At 69.5% G+C, this 25,030-nt stretch overlaps 1 protein-coding gene across 2 annotated transcripts in view; it reads right to left on the bottom strand.

The window, feature by feature from the left end:
- The window catches only part of COL5A1 (collagen type V alpha 1 chain), a 102,733-nt gene that overhangs the window by 24,419 nt on the left and 53,284 nt on the right, over positions 1 to 25,030 (bottom strand). For both annotated transcript variants that reach the window (XM_070066680.2, XM_070066679.2), the window contains exons 20-42: positions 24,432 to 24,476; positions 23,834 to 23,887; positions 22,652 to 22,696; positions 22,175 to 22,228; positions 22,002 to 22,046; positions 20,512 to 20,565; positions 18,271 to 18,315; positions 17,000 to 17,053; positions 14,575 to 14,619; positions 14,054 to 14,107; positions 12,602 to 12,709; positions 12,046 to 12,099; positions 10,601 to 10,654; positions 8,547 to 8,591; positions 8,396 to 8,449; positions 7,747 to 7,791; positions 7,354 to 7,407; positions 6,856 to 6,909; positions 4,293 to 4,346; positions 3,336 to 3,443; positions 1,757 to 1,846; positions 1,555 to 1,608; positions 1,080 to 1,187 (exon numbers count right to left, since the gene is read on the bottom strand). In XM_070066680.2, the coding sequence (XP_069922781.1) occupies positions 1,080 to 1,187; positions 1,555 to 1,608; positions 1,757 to 1,846; positions 3,336 to 3,443; positions 4,293 to 4,346; positions 6,856 to 6,909; positions 7,354 to 7,407; positions 7,747 to 7,791; positions 8,396 to 8,449; positions 8,547 to 8,591; positions 10,601 to 10,654; positions 12,046 to 12,099; positions 12,602 to 12,709; positions 14,054 to 14,107; positions 14,575 to 14,619; positions 17,000 to 17,053; positions 18,271 to 18,315; positions 20,512 to 20,565; positions 22,002 to 22,046; positions 22,175 to 22,228; positions 22,652 to 22,696; positions 23,834 to 23,887; positions 24,432 to 24,476 (1,377 nt within the window). The remainder of the gene's footprint in view (positions 1 to 1,079; positions 1,188 to 1,554; positions 1,609 to 1,756; positions 1,847 to 3,335; positions 3,444 to 4,292; positions 4,347 to 6,855; positions 6,910 to 7,353; positions 7,408 to 7,746; positions 7,792 to 8,395; positions 8,450 to 8,546; positions 8,592 to 10,600; positions 10,655 to 12,045; positions 12,100 to 12,601; positions 12,710 to 14,053; positions 14,108 to 14,574; positions 14,620 to 16,999; positions 17,054 to 18,270; positions 18,316 to 20,511; positions 20,566 to 22,001; positions 22,047 to 22,174; positions 22,229 to 22,651; positions 22,697 to 23,833; positions 23,888 to 24,431; positions 24,477 to 25,030) is intronic.

Raw genomic sequence — 25,030 nt, 5'->3', positions numbered from 1 at the left:
CACGGACACACAGGGGGAGGGGCCCTGGACAGGGCCACACCCACAGACACGGACACACAGGGGGAGGGGCCCTGGACAGGGCCACACCCACAGACACGGACACACAGGGGGAGGGGCCCTGGACAAGGCCACACCCCACAGACACGGACACACAGGGGGAGGGGCCCTGGACAGGGCCACACCCACAGACACGGACACACAGGGGGAGGGGCCCTGGACAGGGCCACACCCACAGACACGGACACACAGGGGGAGGGGCCCTGGACAAGGCCACACCCACAGACACACAGGGGGAGGGGCCCTGGACAAGGCCACACCCACAGACACACAGGGGGAGGGGCCCTGGACAAGGCCACACCCACAGACACGGACACACAGGGGGAGGGGCCCTGGACAAGGCCACACCCACAGACACGGACACACAGGGGGAGGGGCCCTGGACAAGGCCACCCACAGACACGGACACACAGGGGGAGGGGCCCTGGACAAGGCCACACCCCACAGACACGGACACACAGGGGGAGGGGCCCTGGACAGGGCCACACCCACAGACATGGACACACAGGGGGAGGGGCCCTGGACAGGGCCACACCCACAGACACGGACACACAGGGGGAGGGGCCCTGGACAGGGCCACACCCACAGACACGGACACACAGGGGGAGGGGCCCTGGACAAGGCCACACCCACAGACACACAGGGGGAGGGGCCCTGGACAAGGCCACACCCACAGACACACAGGGGGAGGGGCCCTGGACAAGGCCACACCCACAGACACGGACACACAGGGGGAGGGGCCCTGGACAAGGCCACACCCACAGACACGGACACACAGGGGGAGGGGCCCTGGACAAGGCCACCCACAGACACGGACACACAGGGGGAGGGGCCCTGGACAAGGCCACACCCCACAGACACGGACACACAGGGGGAGGGGCCCTGGACAAGGCCACACCCACAGACATGGACACACAGGGGGAGGAGGAGGAGGGGCCTGGACAGGGCCACACCCATAGACATGGACACACAGCGGGAGGGGGAGCCCATACAGGCCCCCCCGAGGCGAGGGCAATACTTACAGGGGCCCCTTTCTCTCCAGCAGGCCCTGGGGGGCCCTGGGGCCCAGGTCTCCCGGGAATGCCGATGGGCCCAGCAGCCCCGGCGGGGCCTCTCTCCCCTGGGGATCCCTGGAGGGGTCAGAAGGCGGTGACTCCAGGAGCACGGGCGCAGGTCCCGGGGGCAGGGTGCCCACCCGCCCGGGCAGCTCGTGCAGCCGTGGACAGCCGGCTCTGGGAGTCCAGGAGACCGTGCCCACCCCTCCCCGCTGGCCCAGGCCAGATCCACACCGCGCGTGGGGTCCCCTCCCTGAGAGCCCCTGCCCCTCCGGCCCAGCCCCCCACCCTCCCTTCGCCGTCCCCGCCAACGGCTCAGGGTGCACTGTCCCCTCCCTGTCCTGGCCGAGGCCCTCCCATGCCATCGGTGCACACTGGGGGTTCGGCCAGCCATGCGGGCCGGGCGGGCTTGCGGGCAAGGCTGGGGCAGACTTGTACTCACCGCGGGCCCTGGGGGGCCGGGAGGGCCCTCGCTGCCCTTCAGTCCAAGTGCACCCTGCAAGGCAGCCAGGTGTGGTTGAGAGCACCGCGGGGAGAGCCCCCACCAGCCAGGCCCACACCCCCACCCGCTGGCCTGCCGGGGCCACACCCCCGCCCGCCCAGGGCCACGCCCCCTGCCCGCCCAGGCCCAGCCACTCACTCACCACTGGGCCTGGCAGCCCGCGATCCCCAGGGAAGCCGCGGAGTCCTGGGGGGCCGTCCTTGCCAGGGAGGCCGGCAGGACCTGGGTCACCCTGCAAACAGAGACACTGACCGCTGACCCCCACTGGCCTGAGGGAGGCCCAGCCGGCACGGCCGGGAGCCAGGGCACCAGTGAAGACGCCCTGGGCCGCCCCGGCCACCCAGCCCCGAGGGGAAGTGCGGTCCTGGCCGCTCGCTCAAAGGAACCTGTGGCCAACGAGTTGGGAGGGTCTTCCTCCTGGCGCCCCTGGCTTGGGGCACCTGCTTCCAGCCTGCCCCTGGGCCTACACCTGCCCAAGTTACGCCTTCCAGAATTTTCTCTGGGGCCCAACAGGGGAGCGCAGAGGTCTTCCCGAACCAGCAGGCCCTCGTGTGGCCGTTTATGCTTGGAGCCTCTTCCATGCAGCTCTGAACGCTCACAGGCGACAGCCAGGGCTGGGCCAGGCTGAAGCCGGGAGCCTGGAGCTCCCTCTGGGTCTCCCACGCGGGTGCAGGGGCCCAGGCACTTGGGCCATCTTCCTCTGCTTTCCCAGGCCACAGCAGAGAGCTGGATCAGAAGTGGAGCAGCCGGGACTTGAACTGGTGCCCCACGGGGAGGCCGGCACTGCCAGGGGCTTAAGCCACGACCCCGGGCCCTGCTGTGCTGTTTTTCTGCGGTCACGGACAGGCAGGCTTGGGCTTCCTGTCCCATCCTAAGAAGCTGACGGCAGGGGGCTCTTTGTGCCTTGCTAACGGTGGGGTGGGGTGGCCCCACCAGAGGGTGGGAGCCAGCACTCAGCGCCGGGCTGGAAACAGTAGTTCCCACGTCTGTCAGCCTCTCGGGGCGGGACCGCTCCCTCCTGTTTGCCACAGAACACAGAGCGCAAGAGCTTTGCACCCAATGCCAGGAGCAGAGTGGATTGGGGCCGGTGCAGCTTGGAGGCGGGGCTACGAGGGAGGTGGTGTCCCAGCACTCCTCTGAGAAATGAGCCGCCGGTCAGGAAAGAGGGCGAGACAGCACGGAGATACCACGGAGACACGGGCGGGAGACAAGGGAGACACGGGAGACACAGGGGAGACATGGGGAGATACGGGCGGGAGGTACGGGCGGGAGACACGGGCGGGAGACACAGGAGGAGACATGGGGGGAGACACAGGAGGAGACATGGGGGTAGACACAGGGGAGACATGGGGAGATACAGGTGGGAGGTACAGGCGGGAGACACGGGTGGGAGACACAGGAGGAGACATGGGGGGAGTCACAGGGAGAGTCACAGGGAGAGACACGGGGGGAGACACGGGGGGAGACACGGGGGGAGACACGGGCGGGAGACATGGACGGGAGACATGGGGGGAGGCTCCCTAGGAGAGACACGGGGGGAGAGACATGGGGGGGCTCCCTAGGAGAGACATGGGGGAGAGACACGGGGGGGCTCCCTAGGAGAGACACGGGGGAGAGACATGGGGGGGGCTGACTAGGAGAGACACGGGGGAGAGACACGGGGGGAGAGACACGGGGGCGCTCCCTAGGACACTGCCTGATCCGGGGAGCCAGGAACTCACCTTTGTCCCTTCTTTTCCCGCAAGGCCCGGGAGGCCCTGCTCACCAGGGGGCCCGGGAGGCCCGGGGTGGCCACGCTCACCCATCGGACCCGTTTCTCCTGTGGGACCCTACAGGGGAAATCAGCGTCAACCACTGCCTGGCTCCAGTGCCCTGCAGGGGAGGGGGCACCCTGTCCACAGACACCACAGGCCCACTGAGGCCCCTCCCTCACCCCACAGGACCCTGCTCCTGCCCGCTGCAGACCCCCCCGCTCCTGCTGGTGGCAAGGACAGAGGGGAGGGGAGGGGCGGGGCTGGCCAGGTGGGGACCCTGCAGCCGCCCACTGCTGGCACTGCCCGGGATGCAACGGGCAGACACGCAGGATGGGGGCCGGGCGTGGGCGTCCTGTGCCTTCCCTCTGGTGGCAGCAGGTTAACCTCTGACCCTGCCCTGTTCCATTGCTCCAAGTCCAGCCATCCTGGCCCTCGGCCCCCCTGTCACTGGTGCCCACAGCAAGGCCAGGTAGACATGGCTGCCCTCCCTGGCCCCCATGGGAGGGTCAGCGCGTCCCCCACTTTTACCCTGGGGGGTTTCCTGGGTGTGAAGGGGACCCCGGGAGTCCTCGTGCCCCACGTGGGGTCTGCATTCCGCAGGGGCCTTGCACGCGGGGACTTGGGAAGTCACTGGGGCAGCTCGCCCCACGCCGCCACGCTCTGCTCAGCCCTGTGGGACTGAGCTCAGGGGAGCCAGCACTGCGGGACTGAGCTCGGGGGAGCCAGCACTGCAGGACTGAGCGCAGGGGAGCCAGCACTGCAGGACTGAGCGCAGGGGAGCCAGCACTGCAGGACTAAGGAGTCTCCATCAGCAGTGTGGACATGGGCAGCGTCACAGGGAGCACTGACCACCGGCCATGACCCTCTCCCCTGTGGGGTGCCTACACTCGCTGACCCACGGAACCCAGGGCTGCTGTGTCTCACCTGAGGGCCGACCACACCTGGGGGGCCTGGAGGGCCGGTCTTGCCTTGGAAACCCTGCAAGAGAGAATCCGCGAAGAGTCTGCCGGGGGCCCATGCCTTGGGGCCAGCCGGAGTCCCGTGACACAAGGGGACTCCCCGCTGTCTCCCTGCCACACCCCCAACTGCTGGGCTACCCCAGACTTCACCGGGAGGGCCCGGTTCTCCCACTTCCTGATCGTGTTGATCTCACAAGGGCACGGAGGCCGGGGGTCCCACAGCCCCTTGCCGCCCCGGGGTTCCTGCGCTGAGCGACACACCCGAGCGTGCGTCTTCCAGGAGACCTGGTGTCACCCCTGGCTTGGGGGCCACCCCACCAGTGATGCAGCGAGGCCCCTCCTGCTCCCCTGGGCGGGCGGCCTGGCCACAGCACTTGTCCTGCTGTGCTTAACGCGAGCGGAGGAGGGACCGGCTGGCCGGCTGCGGCCCCAGCGGCTCCACCGCATGCCCCCTGCTGGCTTCAGCGGCTGCGTCTCCCTCGGGCTGCGTCTCCCTCGGGCTGCGTCCACCCCGGCACGGGCGGGAATTTGCTGGACGTTCCGTGGTCCTTTCAGAAGACGCAGCTGCCCTGGAGCAACGCCGGCCCCATTTCTGGGCACAGCCGCCCAGCGGGCGGGGGCAGGGGCTCACGAGAGGCCCCCTGCGCGCGCCGCTGGCCCGCATGTGCAGAGGCCCTGCCTGGACGCCTGGAAGGGAGCGGCAGGCCGCGCCCGGCTGGCCGGGAGGGTGGGCACGCCCAGCACCTGGGCTGGTTCCAGGCCCCCCAGGTGGCGGGCGGCGGACTCCGGGGCTCAGGCGTTACAGCGCACAGCTGCAGGCAGTGGGCCAGACGGCCGTTTCACGGCAGTGCCATCTGGGGCTGCACTTATGGGGTCAGCAACGAGGGGTGGTGGGCGAGTGCAGGGGGTGGGGCGCCCACGGGGGGCGGGAGCCTTGGCTGTTTCTCGCTGTGCCAGCATCAACGACAAAGGCAAAAACAGCCATCAGGGCAGAGCCATGGCCGCTGAGGGCGGAGCCACAGCCGCTGAGGGCGGAGCCACAGCCACTGAGGGCGAAGCTACAGCCATCAGGGCGGAGCCATGGCCACTGAGGGCGGAGCCACAGCCACTGAGGGTGGAGTCACAGCCGCTGAGGGCAGAGTCAGTCATTGAGGGCGGAGCCACAGCTGCTGAGGGCGGAGTCTGTCTCTGGCTGTCACTTAGGAGAGGCAGTGGCCTCAAGGGCACCCCCCTGCGAGGACCCCTCTGGAGGACAAGGTGAGGAGACCCTCAGTCCCCCCGACCCCTGAGTCTCCGAGCTGAGGCCTGCAGTGCAGGAGCGAGGGGCGGTCGGGCAGGGTGGCAGGTGCCACGCGCCCCACGTTCCCGGGAGAGGAGCGGCCCAGGGCTGGTCTGGCCTCCGTCCTGAGCCACGAAGAGGAGGCACGGGGACTAAACCCCCGCGGGTCTCCTTGCAGCGCCGGGAGGGGAAGCCCTCATTTTCTCTGCAAGCAAAGGAGCCAAGGCCTCCCCTCCGCCCGCCGGCCCGGGCGGCGCAGCCCCCAGGGAGACACGGGGTGCGCAGGTGCCAAAGACGCAGGCCCGGGCGGCCGCCTCACCAAGGGATCCTGCGTACGTGGGTGCCGTCAGCCACAGGGGCGGCTCCATCCACCCTCAGCCTGCGTGTACGTCCACGTGATGTGGGCACACAGGCAAGGTGACAAAGCTGAACCCTGGCAGTCAAAGCCTGGAGCCAGAGGTCACAGGTGTGCACCAAGGTCACAGGTCAAGGTCAAAGTTGTGCCCCAAGGTCATAGGTGTGCACTGAGGTCACAGATCAAGGTCACAGTTGCAGCCCAAGGTCACAGGCATGTGCCAAGGTCACAGGTCAAGGTCACCGTTGTGCCCCAAGGTCATAGGTGTGCCCCAAGGTCACAGGTCAAGGTCACAGGTATGCCCTTCCTCAGGACACTGCTTTAGGGCTTGGGCCAAACCCCAAGTGGCTGTGGGGGCCAGGAGAAGGCCCATTTCCATCAACACTTCTACCGAACACCATCAGCAATGCGGCTGGCCCACCCACGTCCAAAGTCAAGGGCATAGGGTATCCCAGCCTTGCAAAGACGCCAACAGATCACGTGCTAAGCAGAGGGCTCAAGGGCCAGACTTTGGTCACCGCCTTTTCACCACAGGGCGGTGAGCCCTGTCCCCCAGCCCCGAGGCTGGCCAGGCACAGAGGCGCAGGATTGGGGGGTGAGGCCCATTGCCCGACCCTCGGAGTTCTGCCATGGAGCGCAGCTGAGCGGCTGCAGGTGGGGAAGCTCCCGGCCACTTCTCCAGCGGGAGCCAGGCTGCGTCCCCGTCCCCGCCATCCGGTTTTACGGCCTCTGAGCAACACCAGCAGGGGGCCGCACCTGCCCCCAGGCCGCACAGGCAGCCTGGCCCCCGGGCCTTCCGGGGCTGGAGGTCTCTCCTAGCCGTTGCCCTGTGAGGAGCCTGCCAGCAAGAGCCCAGGCCAGACACGTCCCCGCCCACCCCACCCGAGTACTCACGGTCTCGCCTCTCTGTCCAGGATGTCCTGGGAGCCCGTCCTTGCCCGGAGGGCCCTGAAGAAAGACCCAGAGGAGACATGGTGCGTCCAGGCCCGAGAAGCACCGAGCCCCGGGACCGAATGGCACACCATGCCATGCCGTCAGCCACTCCCTCCCAGGGCCTCTCGCCTCGGGAGCGCCATCTGACATGCAATTGTCCCACCAGTCACGGGGACAGGGACCACTGACAAGGGCCACGGAGATGACCGTCCAGGCGCTTCTAGTGTGGTTTGTCTTGTACAGCCCCCAGGGACGCCCACACGGCACACAGCTGGCCAAGGTCGGCGACCGCTGGTGGCGCTCGCCAGCAATGGGGTGGGGGTCCTCTCTGCTGACCCAGCCAGGCCCTGACCGCGGCCTCCCCTCTCCCTGCTGCTGAGAGGGCCATGTAGGGGCTGCAGAGGAGGACAGAGGGGACACAGGTGCCCAGGGAGCCCCAACATGGAGGAAGCCACTCACCGGGGGGCCCTTTGGCCCGGGGAACCCTGTGGGTCCTTGGGGTCCGTTGGGTCCCTGGGGACAGAAGATGCTGCCTCAGGACAGAAGCTCCCTCCTGGGGTGGGGGTGCCCAGCCGCTCCCCACAGCTGCATCCGCCCCACCCTCATGGGGGAAGCAGCAGGAGCCCGAGTCGGGGTGCTTGGGGGACCGGCCCCAGCTCCCCACAGTCTCAGCCCCCATCCAAAGCCCCAAGACCAGGGGTGGTGGAGGGGGCAGAAGATGCCCCTGTGGGGATCTTAGGAAACCCCCTCCCACAGTGGGGCCCACGCATGCCCCCTGCTCCCCGGCCCACCCCAGGGTGTCACACGCAGAGGACCTCGGGGGCACCCCCGGCCTGGGCTGGAGATCCTTACCCGCTCGCCGGGGGGCCCGGCTGGGCCGTCGCCTCCAGAGGTGCCCTGGGGAGAGAGGGAGGAGCCTGTGGCCGCCGTGATCGGGATGCAGACCCTGGCCACCGGCATTGTCATAGCGACCGCCCTGTTGCTACCCCTGTGCCTTCTGGGGTCCTGGCCCTCAGTCTTGGCCCTCGGACCACGACTCAGCACTGCCCAGTGGTCCCCGACACCTGCCCGCCCACAGAGAGTGACGGACGGCGGCATTCCCACCACGGGCTTCAGGAGGTCCCACAGATAGGGCCCAGCCGCAGGAAGGCCCATCTGAGCGCATCTCACTAGGAGTCCAGGGTGGGACAGGCACAGCCCTGCAGCTCGGGGCACGGCCTCACGACAGCAGGGAGAAGAGGGTCAGCACCAGCCACAGCCCCTCCGCAGCTTTCCCAGGGCAGAAGCCCCCTCCCCGCCCCAGCACGGGGAGTCTGCACGGGGCCGCTGGGGTCCCACGGGGAGGGGCCAGGACCTACGAGTGTTGCCCTGGCCCTGCTCCCTCCAGCTGATCACTGAGCCTGTGACGCGCCCGCGAGACGTCCGCCTCTCTCCTTCTCTAAGGCGGCAGCCACGGGCCGGCCACGGGCGCGCCACGTGTCCACAGCCACTCTGCTCGTACCTTGGGGCCGGGCTTCCCGGTGATGCCTCGCGGGCCTCTTTCACCCCGGGGACCCTGGACAGACAGAAGCAGGTCAGTCAAACCCTCGGACGCCCCGGGCCCGCCCTCCCGCTCCCTGGTCATGGTGGCACTCAGGCCCCGGGGCGGTTACCGTCGGGCCTCGCTGTCCTCGCGGTCCAGGCTTCCCAGGTGTCCCCTGGAGAATCAGAGCAGGGGGTGGTCAGTGCCTCTGGCCCGGCCATGCCCAGGTGGCTGCCCCCATCTCGGGGGACGGGGAGCGAGGCTAGGAGGGGTGTGGCCCCCCGGGTCTCCCCCGTCATCTGGACTCTCACGGGAGCTTTTTCCAGGCCCCGCACCCTGCACCCTGCACCCTGCACCCTGCACAGGAGTAGAACCTACTTCCCTCCAGCGGGCTGGGATGTTTCCTGCCGCTGTCAGCTGCCCCCAGCTCCCTCCCCTGCTCGCTCGCGCCCGCTCTCTCTCTCTCCCTCCCTCTGGGCGGGGGAGATCATGATTGCAAGGAAAGAGAACGGGAACTCGTTTCATACATAATTGACTTGGGCCACCGTGGAGAACATCGGCCATTAAGTTTTCAGCAGGCTCGGCGGCGGGAGCCACGCGCCCACCTCCCGGAACTGAGGCCCCCAGGGCGGCCCTGGCTCTGCCGCTTTCCAAACCCAGGTGGCAGGTGCACCGCACCTGCTCTTCCGGAAGCCAAGAGATGGCCACGGGAGGGTGCAGCCCACCACAGCTCCGATGAGAGAGCCCAGCCTGGCCCTACCCCATGAGGGGCCCCGCGGCAGGGCTCTCCTTGGCTCTCGCCCCGAGGCCGCCAGGATCGGCGCAGCTTCCAGTCTCCGGTTCTGAGCGCATTACGGATGCCACTCACAGCGCCCAGCCCGCCCAGCACTGCGAGGACACGCTCCGGCCCGGCGCCGGCACCGTGGGGCCACACCCCTCGGTTCCATGTAAACGTGGGCAGAACGACCCCCCCCAGTGTGGACCCCGTGCCCACCATGGTTACTTCCTCTCCCTGAGGCTGAGCCACGCCTGCCTGGTTTTCCGACCCCCGCCTGCACCTAAGCCAGGGTCGGGGTCCCATCATGGTGTTAACCTTGCCGCCCGAGCGGCCTCAGCTGCCATCCAGAGAGCTGTGCCCGAGACCAAGCACCAGAGCCCGGGCAGGGGGCAAGACAGAGCCGGGCTGCAACCCCATCTGGCCCCGGGCTGCGTCCGGCCCGCCGGCTCCCCACACTCACAAGACCCTAGGCCGCTCCTCACCAGTGCACCCGAGAGTTTCAGAGGACGGACTTTTCCCAAACGCACAGTGTCTGGGAGAAGGACAGGCAGACGGACAGACAGACAGAGAGTGCATGGCCCCAGGGTCCATGCGGCCCCCCTCCAGCACCCGAGTCCTGTTTGCAAACGCGATCTCGGCCAACGCGAGGCCCTTCTCCCCGCCCTCCGAGGAACCCGGCCACTCTGCTCGGCCGGTCACGGCCCCCAGCCCTCTCTGCACCTGCAGGCCAGCAAGGCCAGCGGGGGCAGGTCCTCCCCAGGCTTGCTCGGCTGCTGCTGCCCTGCAGGTGGCCTCTGTACCCCGTGTCCCGTGGACACGGCCAGCTCAGCCCAAGGTCCAACACGACCGTGGCTCCTGGGCCTGACCAGGCTCACTCAGGTGTGTGCCTGCCGACCAGGCCGGGGCCAGCGGCGGGGAGAGCAAGACTCAGTCGCCCCTGCTTGGCCCCAAACACCTGCACTTATGGCCACGGCCACGTGCTACCCCCAGGGGTGACGCCACTTCAGTCTGCACGGGGGAGGTGGGTGTGGAGCATTCAAAGCGAAAGGCAGAGAATTCTGCCCCCGCCTCCCCCACACCTGCATGCAGGTGTCTGGGGTGGGGAGAGAAGACTCCGCCCCACCCCCACGCTCTCAGAGGAGAGAAGACTCCGCCCCACCCCCACGCTCTCAGACGGGCAGCACCGGCCCTGGGCTCCCCCCACCAGGGTCCGCCCCTCCCCTCCGCCCAGGCTCCGGGATGAGCACAGCACTCGGGCTGACGGCCGCGCACTTACAATCCGGCGTCTGGAAAGCCATTCGGGCAGCAAAATGGGAAAGAGACAGACGGGCCACGGCGTGCGAACCAGCCCGCCACGCGCCCACAGCAGCAGAAGCCCCGCCCAGAGCCCCCCGTCCCGTGCTCACCCTGCCGCCCTTCTCGCCGTTGGCACCAGGGAAGCCGGGGAATCCGATGGAGCCCTGAAAGAAACAGAGTCAGAGTCAGGGACAGGGGCCACGGGGCGGGGCTACGTGGCCAGTGCGGGTCACGGCCTCCGACCAGGCTCCACCCACCCAGCTCCCCATCACCCACCTACCCACCCAGCCACCCACCTACTCATCTCCCCCACACCTGCCCCGCCCACCCACCCACAACCACGCCCCTCCTAACACCTGCCCACCCACCCGCCCGCCTCCCCACCACCTGCCCCCTTACTGAACACCCATCCCCCCACATCACTACTCCCCCCACTGCCTACCCAACACCCGCCCACAGCCCTGCCCGTCACTCCCTACCCCATGAACACCCGAGCATCCCAGAGGCCACGTGTAAAACCCAGATCCTAACCACGCTCCCCGCCCGGCTTCCCCACCCGCCTCCCACACGCCCGGGCCGACCAGACCAGCGCCAGCTGGGGTTTGGGAGGAGGGGGCGTCCACACTGAGCTCAGCCGGGCCGAGCTGGGAGGCTCCGTTCCGGCACCTGCGTCACCCGGTGTTTTGTTATCTCCCCACACGCCGCCAAATGAGGCCTGGCAGGGTGCCAAGGCCGAGTGCGAACGTGCGCCGAGCGCGGCAGCTCACGGCTGTTCAATCAGAAACCCACGCGGTGCACGCGGGCGAAACACGAACCCCCAGCACCGGAGACGTCTCCGGAGACGCCGGCCAAGGCCGCCCGGGACGCACGTGCTGCCCGCTGTCCTCCACTCTCTCTGCTCCCCGGGCTCAGCGTCCACAAGCTTCCAGGCCCTGCTACTCCTCAAAGGGCCGGAGCAGAGGCGGCCCACGCGTCGGCCCACCTGCCCATCCGGGCAGGAGACAGGACGGAGGAAGCGTGGGGTGCAGGCGACAACTCGGCTGAGACACGGGGTCACCGTGGGAGGGGAACAGCGCCCCAGGATGCACTCCCGGCTTCAGCACCCTGCCCGCCCCTTCGAGGAGCCGCCAGAACGGAATTTCTCCCCCGCCCCCAGCTCGCCCAACGCCCCTCTTCCGCCAGCACTCGGGTGCACCAGGCCACGGCCACAGCCACATCAGAGCCACGTCCCACGTGCCCCTGAGGCATTCGGGGCACACTCCTGCTCTGTAGCCGAGCGCCTCCCCCCGGCCTGGGCGTGTGTGCCTACGCCCGGCTTGGGGGCAAATCCCGGAGAGGATTCGGCATCACGGTTCTGGGTGCGGGCACCAGGCACAAGGCCACCAGCAGGACGCCGGGCGTCCGCGCTGCCTGCAGCTTCGGTGGCTTTGTGCTCAGGCCCACCCGCCCACTTGGGAGAAGTGAGGGGCCAGTGAGGAGCCAGCGGCCCCGCCCCCGTCACCCAAAGTAGGACCTCGGGCGTGGCTGGGCCGGGCCTGACCCAGCTACGAGTTACCTTTGGCCCCTGTCGTCCTGGGTACCCTGGCAATCCGGGGACGCCGAGTTTCCCCTGGGGGACAGAAGACACGAGTGTTGGAAGTGCACATGCCGTGGCCGCCCCGTGGCCTCGCGCAGAGGGGTTCGGGTGCTCCGGCAGGGGTGTGCACAGGCCGCAGGGCCGACGGGGCCCAGCCGTCCACGGAAAGAGCCCGCCCCAGCCTGGAGCAGACGCTGCCGGAAGCCAAGGCAGGGACACCGATCTTCTACCTCCTGGGATGGCCCTGACTCCGTGCCGGGGCCCAGCCACTGGGTGGGCAAGACAGGCGGGAAGCCTGGGCCAGCCTCCCTGCCTGTTCCTGCCAGGGCCAAGGACAAGGGCCAGGCCTGACCATGGCCGCGGCGAGGGACACCGTGACCACCCCCAGTGTGGCACAGGGAACTCGGAGGTCCAGACGCAGGGCGAGAGCAAAGACCCGATCAGGACACGCACCCCCGCAGGGGCAGCCAGCGGCCTGGCTGGGGACGGACGGAGGAGCCGCTCAGGAGCCCCCCGCCCCGGGAGCTGCACCAACCTTCTCCCCGGTGGGCCCCAGAGGCCCGGGATCACCGTTGGGACCACCACGGCCCTTGGGGCCCTCGGGGCCATCTTCGCCCCTGGGACCGGGTGGGCCGACCTCGCCCTGCAAGGGAGAGAAAAGCGGGTGAGGGGGACGCCCACTGTCCCCAGGCCCCCGGGGAGGACTCGCCCACAGCCCCACTCAGAGTCCCCAAAAGCCACCCATGGGCTCCGCCCAGCACACCCGCCTCCCGTGGCCCCTCTGAGCCGGGAGCCTCCCAAGACAACCGTGGCAGTAACCGTGGCTGGGAACGGTGCCTCCCAGCAGCCCGGGACGCCGGGAGGAAGGAAAGTGGGCGGGGCCCCAGGGCGGGGCGGCCGGAGACCCCGACACAGAGGGGCTTCCTTGCTGCCTCATTGGTCCCCCCAGGCCCCAGGGCAGCACCCACGGCCCCCGCTGGCCCCTGACTGGGTTTCCAGGAGCTGCTGTCAAGCAGGCGAGCGAGCGGCAGCCGAGCTGGGCAGGGCACGGACAGAGTGGGGGTCTCTCCCGGACGTCTGCCGGGGACTGCGTTCCGGGGAGAAGCCCCCGCCCAGTGCCAGGACCCCTCACGAAGTCGCCGGGCGCCCACGAGAGCCCAGTGCTGGGCTGTGCCCTCGGGGTCCCTCGCTGCCCGGGTCCTCGGGCCCCCATCGCATGGCACCCACACACGAGGAGGGCATCGTCCTCCCGGCCGTGTCATCTGAGGCTGTGCCCCGTGAGGGGCCCGGGAGTGGGCTGAGCCTTCCCCAGGGAGGGTGACCCGTCAGTCACAGGGGCCCTCTCCACCCTGAAGAACGTTCTAGAACGACGTCACTAGCAGCTGCCTGCGGGGGCAAGACCGAGAGGCAAACCCTCACGCCCAGCGTCTCCTGCTCCGGGTGCTGACTGCCCCGGCCTCTTGCCTGCCAGGTTGGGACAAAATGTGGACAGCGTGGGGCTCTCCTGTCCTGGAACATTCTGGAAAGACTCCTGCAGACCCTGCTCTTCAGGGGGACGATGAGAGAGGCGGACGATGCCTTGCATTGGCCAACAGATGGCCGGCCAAGCGACACAGCGCTACCGCCACCGCGGGGCCCGCTGGCCTCCCAAGCTCTCCTGCCCGGGCCCTCACGACGTCTGAAGCCGTCGGGGGACCTCCGAGACCGCATGCCGGCAGTGGCCGCCCCGGCTGCTCCACACTGCCCAGAGACGTCCCCGGGGTCCTCGCCATCACACAGCCCTCAGCTGCCTGCAGGCACTGGCTCCCTCTGGTTCATTTAAACACTGGCCTGGGACCGGCACCGCACTGCAGCAGGCTGTAGGGGCGCCTGGTGGCGCACCTGGGCCAGCAGCAGCACTCCGGGCTCCTGGCTTTGCCTGGCTCAGCCGTGGCTGCCGCAGCCACTTGGGAAGCGAACCCGCGGGTCCAGGAGCCGAGATACTCACCCGGTCACCCTTGATGCCCATGTCACCCTTGAAGCCAGGGAAGCCGTCTTCACCCTGAACAGGAACACGCAGGGGCTTCAGTCCCAGGAGAGACCCCCCCACCCCCACCCTGGCTTCCACAGCTGACCCCGGTCAGCCCCAGGGTCCCCCCTCGGGCCCTGGGCAGGGTCCCTGTGAGCCCTGCTGTCATTAACTCTGGGGCTCACAGCACACAGAGCAGCACCCCACCGCCCCCCTTCCTGGCCAGGCTTGGGTGCAAAACGGCCCCTTTGCCAGCTCCCCACCAGGGAGAGGTGGGCGCCAGCCCCCGCGGATGGCGTCTTGGCTGGGCCGGGGCCTTCCCTGGACAGAGGCACGAGCCCCAGGCCCACCTGGCCCTACCAGAAGAGGCTGCCCACGCTGCCCTGGGCCCATGGGAGACATCGGCTCCCAAGGCGCACAAAGGAGACCCCCGCCCCAGCTGCCCCCGCCCCCCGAAGCCCCTGCCGTCCAGGGGCCGCAGCCGGAGGACAGACACTCACCTTCTCGCCCTTGGTGCCCTTCAGGCCTCGGATGCCGTCCGCTCCCTGCACAGGCAGAGGAAGACGGGCGGTCACCGGCCGAGCCCTAGCCCAGCCTCCAGACGCAGGACGGCTCAGGCCCCGCCCCCAGGCCCAACACTCCCATGAGGGGCTCTGTAGTGTCTCCCGTCCACAGCCTGACCCTGCCCATGCCCATGTGAGACCCAGAAAGCCCACGATTCCTGGGTTGCTCCCCACTGACGTCTACCTCCAAGTTACGCCCCCAACTTCACCCCAAGAGAGCCTGGGTCCTCCTTCCCTCGGCCCCCATTCCCCAGACCAACGCCCCTCCCTCTTCTAGAAACTTCTCCACCCCTCATCCCTCAGAGGTTCGGAGAGGAAGCAGGACTGGGCCCTGGGGAGGGAAAGATGGACTCAGCTCCCAGCCAGCCCCCCCCCCCAGCGTCCTAGGCTTCCCCATCCGAGGAGCAGGGTGACAACCCCCCGGGAGCCCCCTGGTACACGGACACGATGCACTGGCCAACTGTTTCAGGTCTACGTTATCCCTAGCACGGCACTCGGTGTGGTTTTACCTATTTCCTCATCTGACAGGCAGAGACACAGACTCACTCCCCGAAAGCCTGGGACAGCCGAGCGAGGCTGAAGCCAGGAGCCAGGAGCTCCATCCTGGTCGCCCACGGGGGTGGCAGGGACGCAGGCACTTGAGCCGTCACCTGCCTCCCAGCGTGTGCCGTGGCAGGGGGCTGGGGCTGTGACCGCAACCCAGGCAGGCACTCGGTGCAGGATTTGGGCGTCCCAAGCACTACGCCAAACGCCCGCCCCACTAAACACGGTTAATTAATCACAACAACCATCACGCGGCCACCATCAGCTCAGGGCAAAATCTCCTCTCGCTCCTGACCCAGAGCTTCAAGACCAGCGAGCTGCCCGCTGTGAGACGCTCCCTGCACCGATACCTTGGCCGGTGGTGGAGGTGCCATCGGGGAAGGGGGACCCGGCCTTGCTCCACGGTGACGCCCCTCAGCCTCAGACCTCCGACGGGCGAGACTCAGCTACGAACAGTGGCTGCCGGCTCCAGAGGCTGGGCTGGCCCCCTGCCCACGGGGCCCCAGAGTCTGCTTCCCACGGAGCCCCCTCCCTCCAGGGCTGGGGGCTGCCGGCCGCCCACCCTCCTGCGGCCAGAACTTTCCAGACTCCACAGTTCTGAGGTTCACTCTGCAGAGCTGGACTTAGCTGGGGCTGCCTGGCCGCCCCCTCTGGCCTCTGCCTCCACCCCCAGGGTCAGCAAACCTGACCCAGAAGCACCTGGACTCTGCCAGCCCGGACTGCACGGTCTCGGGCCAGGTTTGCAGGGACCCCAGGACCCCGATCCCCGGGGCGCTCCTGTTGGCCATCGCACCTGCTCAGCACCTGGGCCACTGCCACTCCCAGAAGACGCCCCTGACACCTGGGTCCCGGGCCTGCCGTGCAGAGGTGGCCAGTGGGTGGGGTGGGGGCCCCCTGGAGTGGCCAGAACTGGGCCGGGTCTCAGATGGCTGTGGCCCACCGTCCCTGGGGGCATCAGATCTATGTGGGCCAACACTGCAGGTGCTACCCCAGCGGGGATGCAGGCTACAGCCGCAGAAAGAACCTGGGGAGGGGGGGCGCTGAGCCACACGGGGAGAAACAGAGCCGAGGCAGGAGGCGTGGCCCGGCGGGAGGCGGCGCACAGCACCCACGGAAGGAGAGGCGGCGCCCGCTTCCACACCGCAGCCGGCCGGGCGAGGTGGAGGCAGGTGGCACCAGTGCTCTGCGCACCGCCCAGGATCCCCGTGCAGGCTGTGACACCCACGGGCCCTCTCGCGGACGGGGAATCCTGGGGCTTTGAGACACTGAGAAATGAGAGGCGGCCCCGTGCCCTCCTAGGGGCTCCCCCGGACACAGAGGCAGCAGCACTGTCTGGAGCAGGGCTCAGCTCAACGCCAGCACAGTCAGTGCTGCCCTGGGTCTGGAGCTCGCGTGGGCCGCGTCCAGCAGCCTCCTCCACCCCAACCCCGGCAGGAACCTGCCACAGACGGTCCACCCACAGCACCAGCCACGGCGGCCACAGGCGCCTGCGTGCCCTTGGAACCGTGGAAGCGGCTGGGCAGGAACGCTCCGAGCTCCCCCTGCACAGGGGCCGGGGAGCAGCGGCAGGAACAGGAGGCAGAGGACGCTCTCCTGCCCTGACAGACGCCCCGCTGGCCCCTGGCTGGGACAGCCCACGCCCACGCCCTCACCCCAGGGCTGGTGCTGCACCCCCACACCTGGGAATCGGGCTCCTGCAGCGCAGGCTGGAGGGAGGGGTGGCCCCACAGTTCCCAGAGCAGCCCAAGCCCACTGGGCCGGGACCACTGAGCCAGGCCTGACCTCTAGGATGGCCAGGAGCGGCCAAAGCCCCTCTCACCTTCACTCCGCGAGGGCCTGGGTAGCCGATGGGCCCCTGGGGGCCTGGCGGACCCTACAATCAAAGAAAAAGACCACTGCAGGGACTGCTGGTGACCCCAGACCACCCTGGGTCCCTGCAGCACAGGGACCGTCTGTGTCCACCAGCCTGTGTCTCCCCCCGAGCTAAGAGCACGCAAACCCCAGACCAGACCCCCAGAAGAGGTTCTGGGTGGGGGACACTGTGGCCACGCCACCGTGAAGGCGGCTCTGGGAGGTGGCAGAGGCCACCCGAGACCCACGGCACCACCGTGTCCCGCTCCAGGTTTAAAAGCAGACCAGGGTCAGAGGGGTGGGAGGAGCAGGCTTGGTGCCCCCGAAAAGACACACCCCCAGCCTATCGTGGGCCTGCCACGGCCAGGCTGGCCCTCGGCACTGCCCCAGCCGGCTGGGAGAGGACGGGGCACAGTGCTGCGCACAGGTCTGCCCGAGCCCCTGGGAACTCCGGCCTGGTTTGAGAACGGCACGTCCCTGGGGCTGGGTAGTGGAGCCTCCATGGCCACAGGGCTGCTGGAGGGAGGAGCCTGCCATAGCTGGGGCCTGCTGGGCGGGGCTTGAGTGACCAACCTGCTGGGGGCGGAGTCTCCTACACTGAACAGAGCGCGAGGGGACGGTTCTGCTCCAGGGTCTTAGGGACAGCCCGGCAGGTGCTGCCCTGCAGGCCTGGGCAAGTCCCCTGAGGTGCCCTGCGGATGCGTGAAGTCCAGAGCTGGCCCCTCCATGCCCGGGGCTCGGGAGGCCGGACCCGAGCGTCAGACCCCAGGCTGCTGGCTCGCGGCCACCTCGGTCCGAGTGGCAGCTTCCTGTCCCTATGTCCCTCCGGCCAGCTCCGCCGTGGGGAGTGCCCTGGTGCACTCTGAACCAGCTGGCCCCGAGGGGCAGAAGTCGGGGCTCCTTGCGGTGCCAGCACACAGGCGTCTGTGGCAAGACCACCAGCCTGACACCTGGGCTGCCGCCAGGCTCTCCCCAAGCCCACCCCCCACTGCTACGGCGCCACCTGCTCGCGTCTCCTTCTTTGGCCCAGGCCTGCTGTGGTGACACGGTCACATGTGGTCACCCATGGATCAGGTGGGGTCGCACGGACCCACATGGGGCACCTTGCTGGCAGGGGTAGGGGGCAGCCGGCTGCCGGGGGAAGGTCCCTGCCCGGCCGGACTGGGTGTCATCGGCAGAGACGCCGAGGAAGGGCAGAGCCGCCTGGGGCCCCGGCCCAGCCCAGGGGCGAGCACTCACCTGACCGCCCTTCTCGCCGGGGGGGCCTTCCTTGCCGGGGTGCCCCTGTACAGAAGAAAAGCCCCTGTTAGCAAGCAGCTGCCCCGCCCTCTCGGCTCCCGGCCCCAGCCTCGGGAAAACGGGGGTGCTGCACGTCCAGGGCCTCGAGTGACTCAAACCCCAGCGCCTCGGCCGTGCCGTCTGCAAGACGGGCAGGGGACGCACAGCCCGGCCCCGGCAGCCCCGGCTCAGTCAGCACGGACGCCAGGGGGAACAGGTGGGGATGGCCCCAGAAGGCCCTGGGGGGAGCAGGTGGGGATGGCCCCGGCAGGCCCCGGGGGGAGTGGGTGAGGATGGCCCCGGCAGGCCCCTCCCGCCTCGGGCAGGGCTCAGGAGTCCCCAGGGCACAGTGCGAGAGGGGACAGGGACAACGTGGGGATTCGCACACAGTCCAGTGCTCTGGGAGCCAGGATCAGACTCCCGGCTCCTGGACCTGCGGCCCCGGCGCCATCTGCACAACGCGGGAGCCCTGACCGTCACTGTCCTGGGGACAGGCAAGGCCAGCGCGGGGCCAGGGCTGGGGGTCCCAGGGTGTCCCCTGGACTCGCACAGCTGTCTCCAGCGCTCCCCAGGGAGCTGCGCAGGGAGGCTGCGGAAGCACCTGGCTCTCTGGACTCCGCCCCTCCCCTGGGCCTGGACCGATCCCGCCCTCGGGAATGCAGCCTCCTCCGTCCAGCCCAGGCCGGGCACCGGGCTGGGGCCTGAGAACAAGGCCCGCGAGCCAGCGATACGGGAGGCGAACGGTAGGAGGTTGCCGTGTGGGAAACGAGTCACGACCAGGGAGCTGCTGAGAGGCAGCCAGGCCCCTGGAGGATGGCCTGGTGGGGGGCGGTCCCAGCTCTGGACACACTGGACACTGGGTTTCATGGGATCACGCTTGTCAGTTGCACGCCTGGTGCGAGGCTGTGCAAACCGCCCGTGTGACGGAAAGCCAGGCAGGGCCGGGGTGCAGACCCGCGGGGAGAGCCGGGTGGCCCCGGGACCTCGTCTGCTGCAGTGGGTGGCCGGTGGGGGGGCAGGCTCCATGGGGGCTCACCCCAGTCACCAGGGGAGGTCAGCTGACTGCGCCACCTGTGGCTTTCCCAGGTACGCGCTGCAGATAGCAGGGGACCGGCACCATGGGCCCACGGGGCCGCTGCGTGGACATCACAGCCGCCACAGCGCCCAGGCCAGCGCAAGGCGGGTCTGCCCTCACCATGGCCACCACGCACGCTGAGGCCACACTGCTTCAGGCCCGTCTCCAACCGTCTGCACAGGAGTGACTGTGGCGGCGGGGGTGGAGCCGGGCACAAACTGGGGCATTCGAAATAGGCCCCTCCCCCCCCAGGGCCGGGGGCTGGCCGTCCCCACCACGCCCGCAGCCCACGCCGCACAGACGCGGCCTTTCCGGGAGGTGACAGAGCCAGGGCGGGGAGGTGAGGGCACCGCTGGCTGCGCGGCCCTGGTGTTCTCGCTTCTCCCAATTCTAGGCCGTGTGACCTTCATGTTAGAAAAAGCAGCCGACACAGCAGAATGGAGGCCACAAAGGAGAAGACCCGTCTCCAAGTCGCCGGATCCCCGTGGCCGGGCCGGCGTGCACGCGGGGCCACAGACCGCGAGGGCGGATCCGCGGCATCCCGGGCTCGGGGCAGGCGGAGCCGCTCGGTAACGCTCGCCAAGGAGCCGTCAGCAGGCTGGACATCCTTGTTGAGTGTTTAATGGCTTATTAAAGCCGTAAAGCACGCCGGCTTCAATAATTAACGCAGCCAATCTCCTTTTCCACTCAGCCCACTTTCGGCATCCGCTGGTTGTTCCTGCAAATCCCAGCAGCGACGGACAGAGCGTGCAGTGGTGCAGATAAGCCCCCACGTGCGTGCGCGCTGCCCGTCTCTCCCTTCCGCAGCGGGGCCACAGACGGCCCGTGGCCAGCCCGCCACGTCCAGGAGGCGACAGATCTGGCTCCGAGCTGGGCACGCACAATGCACACGGCACACGCGCTCGCTCAGCGCCGACACTAAACAAACACACGGCGCCCCCAGCACGGGAGATCCCCCCATGGCTGGGGCCAGGCCCCGCCTCCTCCTAGCCCAGAATGCAAGGCGGGGGGCTGCCAACAAAGCCGTCGGGCAATCGCCACATGCCGCGATTACTGATGAGTGGGCTCAAGACCACACGGGCCTCACCAGCGTCCCCGGGGGACAGGGGCTGCTCAGGGCGACTCACCGGGGGTCCGTCGGCGCCTGGCATTCCCGGGAGGCCTGGCTTGCCCAGGGGTCCCTGGAACGAGACAGAGTCTGTGAGGAGACGCCCCCTCTCCGTGCTCCGTTTTACTTGAAAGGCAGAGAGGTGAGGAGCTCACGCACGCGCCGGCTCATTCCCTGCAATGCGCCGGGGCTGGGCCCAGCTGAGGCTCCACCTGGGTGTCTCGTGTGGGTGGCAGGGGCCCAAGCACTTGGGCGGTCACTGAGGCCCCCCAGGGTGAGCACCAGCAGGAGCCCGGACTGGAAGCGGGGAGCTGGGACTCGAACCAGGCACGCGGACACGGGACACCCAGGGGGCATCTTCACCCTGCCAGATTTCCTTCCCACATTTCTACCCAAACAGACCTGCTGAGGCGGGCCGTGTGCCTGCCCGGCACCCACAGAGAAGCCCCCTCCTTGCTGCCGGGGAGCGTGACCCCCTGGGGCCCTGCCCCCCACCTGCTCAGGTACTGGTCCCCAGGAGCTTCCTCCCTGCCCCCGAGGGCTCTGTGCCTTCCTCGTGTCCCCCCAGGGCCGACCCCTCAGAGTCTGCTCACTAAAACACCCCTAGGGGGCCAGCAGAGAGGCCCACAGCGTGGGGACCCCAGCCTCACCCCGGCACCTAGAGAGATACCAGGGCTTACGACTTAGCGAAGTTAAATGACGCTAAATGCCGACACGAGGACGCCGGCCACGTCTGCCAGTTGGATAACCACACGCCCTGCTGAGGCCGCGCTGTGGGTTTCCCTGCCAGGGTGGCCAGAGTGGGCACTCTCACGGCTGGCTTGCTCTGTTCTCGGGGCACTGGGCTGTGACACCTCCAGAGGAGCGCAAGGTGCCATTGCTGCCTGGCCCAGGCCCCGCCTCCCAGCCCCAGCCTGGCCCAGGCCCCGCCTCCAGCCCCACCTCCCAGCCCCAGCCTGGCCCAGGCCCCACCTCCAGCCCCACCTCCCACCCCCAGGCCCCACCTCCCAGCCCCAGCCTGGCCCAGGCCCCGCCTCCAGCCCCACCTCCCACCCCCAGGCCCCACCTCCCAGCCCCAGCCTGGCCCAGGCCCCGCCTCCAGCCCCACCTCCCACCCCCAGGCCCCGCCTCCCAGCCCCTGCCTGCCAGGCCCCGCCTTCAGCCCCAGCCTGGCCTGGGCCCCGCCTCCCAGCCCCAGCCTGCCAGGCCCCGCCTACAGCACCCGCTTGGCCTGGGCCCGGCCTCCCAGCCCCAGCCTGGCCCAGGCCCTGCCTCCAGCCCCACCTCCCACCCCCAGGCCCCACCTCCCAGCCCCCGCCTCCCAGCCCCAGCCTGCCAGGCCCCGCCTCCAGCCCCCACCTGGCCCAGGCCCTGCCTCCAGCCCCACCTCCCACCCCCAGGCCCCGCCTCCCAGCCCCAGCCTGCCAGGCCCTGCCTCCCAGCCCCAGCCTGGCCCAGGCCCCGCCCCCAGCCCCTGCACCCCCACCCCACACAGCCCACCCCACCTACCTTCTCTCCTGGAGGACCGATTGCACCCTGGGGGCCTGGGAGACCCTGGGAGGGGAAGAGCAGGTGGGAGACGTCACCCCCTGTGTCCCCGCTGCCCGGCCTGGGCGCTGGCCCCTTGCAGGCAGCCGGTGGGGCAGCGACGAGAGACCCCACCCCCGCTGCAGGCCACTTACCTGGGCTCCGGGATTACCCTGCTGTCCTGGGGGGCCGGGCTCTCCTTGAGGACCCTACAGGGACAAAGGCAAAGGCACTTGCGGGGGCTCTGGGCGCTGCCCCCTCCCAGGCTCCTTGTCCTCCCCTCCCCCGCCTCAGCCTTTCAGCCTCTGCAGGGGAGTAGTGGGGGGGGCAGCTCAGAGAGCAGAGGGGGGCTCCCGGGGCCCCTGAGCTGCCGGCGCAGCAGCGCTGCCTCGCCCCCGCGAGCGCACCCCAAGTCCATCCAGGGGCCAGAAAGGACCGAGGCCTCCCGTCCTGCTGGAGGCTCCCAGCGCCCCCGGAACCCACGGGGAGCCCAGGCTCCTCTCGCAGGCCGCACGGCCGGCGCCAGCCCCGCGCACAGCAGGGAGGGACAGCGCCCACCCCAGGCTCTCAGCCCAAGGGGCTCTGCCACGGGAGGTGGCACCGTGGCGGCCCACCCGGGACCCCAGACTCACCACATTTCCTTTCGGGCCTGGCTGGCCGTCCATACCCGTCACACCCTGCAAGAGAGTCACAGAGGGAAAAAACACCCAGTGAGTGCGGGGTGGGGGGCGCCCACTGTGTGCGGGGGAGGGGCTCCCACTGTGTACAGGGGGAGGGGCACCCACTGTGTGCGGGGGGGGCCAACACCCACTGTGTGTGTGGGGAGGGGCGCCCACTGTGTGCGGGGGAGGGGCGCCCACTGTGTGCGGGGGAGGGGCGCCCACTGTGTGCAGGGGAGGGGCGCCCACTGTGTGCGGGGGAGGGGCGCCCACTGTGTGCGGGGGAGGGGCGCCCACTGTGTGCAGGGGAGGGGCACCCACTGTGTGCAGGGGGAGGGGCGCCCACTGTGTGCGGGGGAGGGGCGCCCACTGTGTGCAGGGGAGGGGCGCCCACTGTGTGCGGGGGAGGGGCGCCCACTGTGTGCGGGGGAGGGGCGCCCACTGTGTGCAGGGGAGGGGCACCCACTGTGTGCAGGGGGAGGGGCGCCCACTGTGTGCGGGGGAGGGGCGCCCACTGTGTGAGGGGGAAGGGGCGCCCACTGTGTGCAGGGGGAGGGGTGCCCACTGTCTACAGGGAGAGGGGCATCCACTGTGTGGGGCATCCACTGTGTGCGGGGGAGGGGCGCCCACTGTGTGCGGGGGGGGGCAACACCCACTGTGTGCGGGGGGAGAGGCGCCCACTGTGTGCGGGGGGAGGGGCGCCCACTGTGTGCGGGGGGGGGCAGTGCCCAGCGGGTCGACCCCCAGGAGCTCTGGTGCCAGCACAGGGCATCAGAGGACAGGGAAGAACAAGACGCCATTCCAATCCCTCCCGAGGATCTGCCCCAGCAGCCCCACAAAGGGCGGTCCGGCTGTCAGGCCCCGGCTGCCCCGAGCCCCAGCCCAGACCCGGCCCCGGGGAGGCTGCCCACTGGGCTGGAAGCCCACGAGAACCAGAGCTTCTGCCTCCTCCTGGAGGTCACAGAGGCCACTGGAACTTCCTGCGGGCGGGGCGGGGCGGGGCGGGGCACAGCATCCCGGGGCTGGCCAGTCGCGGGGGGCCGTGAGCCGGGCACCTGGGCCCCCACTCGGAACCCGCCGGCTGGCTCACGCCCGCAGTGGGCGGCAGGGTGTCGGGGGCTGGGGGGCAGACATGCGGAGGGGGACAGGACTTACGGGAGGTCCGGGGGGGCCCGGCGGCCCCTTGGGCCCGAGCAGACCACGTGGCCCCTGCGAGAACAAACAGGAAGGTTCACAGCCAGCTGGGCCGCCGCCCGCCCGGGGACGCACCTGTCACCCGGCCCCTTCCCGCCCCTCCTCCCCACCTCAGCACTGGGATCAGGCGGGGTGCTGGGTCTGGGGGTGCCCTCCGGGAAACGGGGGGCTTTCAAGTTGACTGGTGCCTTTAATTGCTCAGAGCAGACACACGCCCACCATGCTGTACCCTGGAGGCCTCCAGGCTGCCCCTGGACACCCCCATGCTGCCCCCTGGGGGCCACCGTGCTGCCCCCTGGAGGCCTCCAGGCTGCTCCTGGACGCCCCCACACTGCCCCCTAGACACCACCATGCTGCCCCCTGGAGGCCTCCAGGCTGCTCCTGGACGCCCCCACACTGCCCCCTAGACACCACCATGCTGCCCCCTAGAGGCCTCCAGGCTGCTCCTGGACGCCCCCACACTGCCCCCTGGGGGGCCCAAGTCTTCCCCATCCCTGCTCCCGGGGAGCTCAGCCCGACCACAGGCGGGGCCCAGAGTCGCCCTGGCCAGGGGACCTACCGGTTCCCCAGGCAGCCCCCTCGGCCCGACTTCTCCGTCGTCCCCCTGTGGAAGAGAAGAGAGGCAGGGGTTGGGGGGCTCCGGCCGCTTCCCCTTCCACCACACGGCGCACCTTGGAGCTGGGGCGGAAGCTGACCGCACCCCGCAGGTGCTCACTGCCAGGAGCCACGCACACGGTGCTGGAGGGGAGCCGAGAGCCACGCACAGGTGCACCCCGAGGGCTGAGGCCGTGCACAGTGCCCGGGTGCACCCCGAGGGCTGAGGCCGTGCACAGTGTCCGGGTGCACCCCGAGGGCTGAGGCCGTGCACAGTGTCCGGGTGCACCCCGAGGGCTGAGCCCAGGGAGGGAGCTGGGCAGGAGACGGCTTCACCCCCAGTGGCTCTCCTGGGGTGACAGGTGCAGGGTGCAGGGTGGGCACCGGGGGGCACGGATCGCCTAGGCTGAGGTCGCTGCAGCCGCACGGCCCCCCGTCTCCCCAGGGCTGCATCGCGGCCGTTCTCGGGGTCGCCCCACGTCCCCTGCACTCCCCTCACGTGCAAGCATCCCTGCATGCACACACCATGTACACACACAGAGACACGCACACACCCTGCACGCA

This window comes from Oryctolagus cuniculus, chromosome 1, assembly GCF_051225735.1.
Source record: "Oryctolagus cuniculus isolate XC-2025 breed Fujian yellow rabbit chromosome 1, ASM5122573v1, whole genome shotgun sequence".
NCBI classification, from domain to species: domain Eukaryota; kingdom Metazoa; phylum Chordata; class Mammalia; order Lagomorpha; family Leporidae; genus Oryctolagus; species Oryctolagus cuniculus.
The sequence above is the reverse complement of the archived record's forward strand: the minus strand, read 5'-3'. Positions and strand labels throughout refer to the sequence as shown.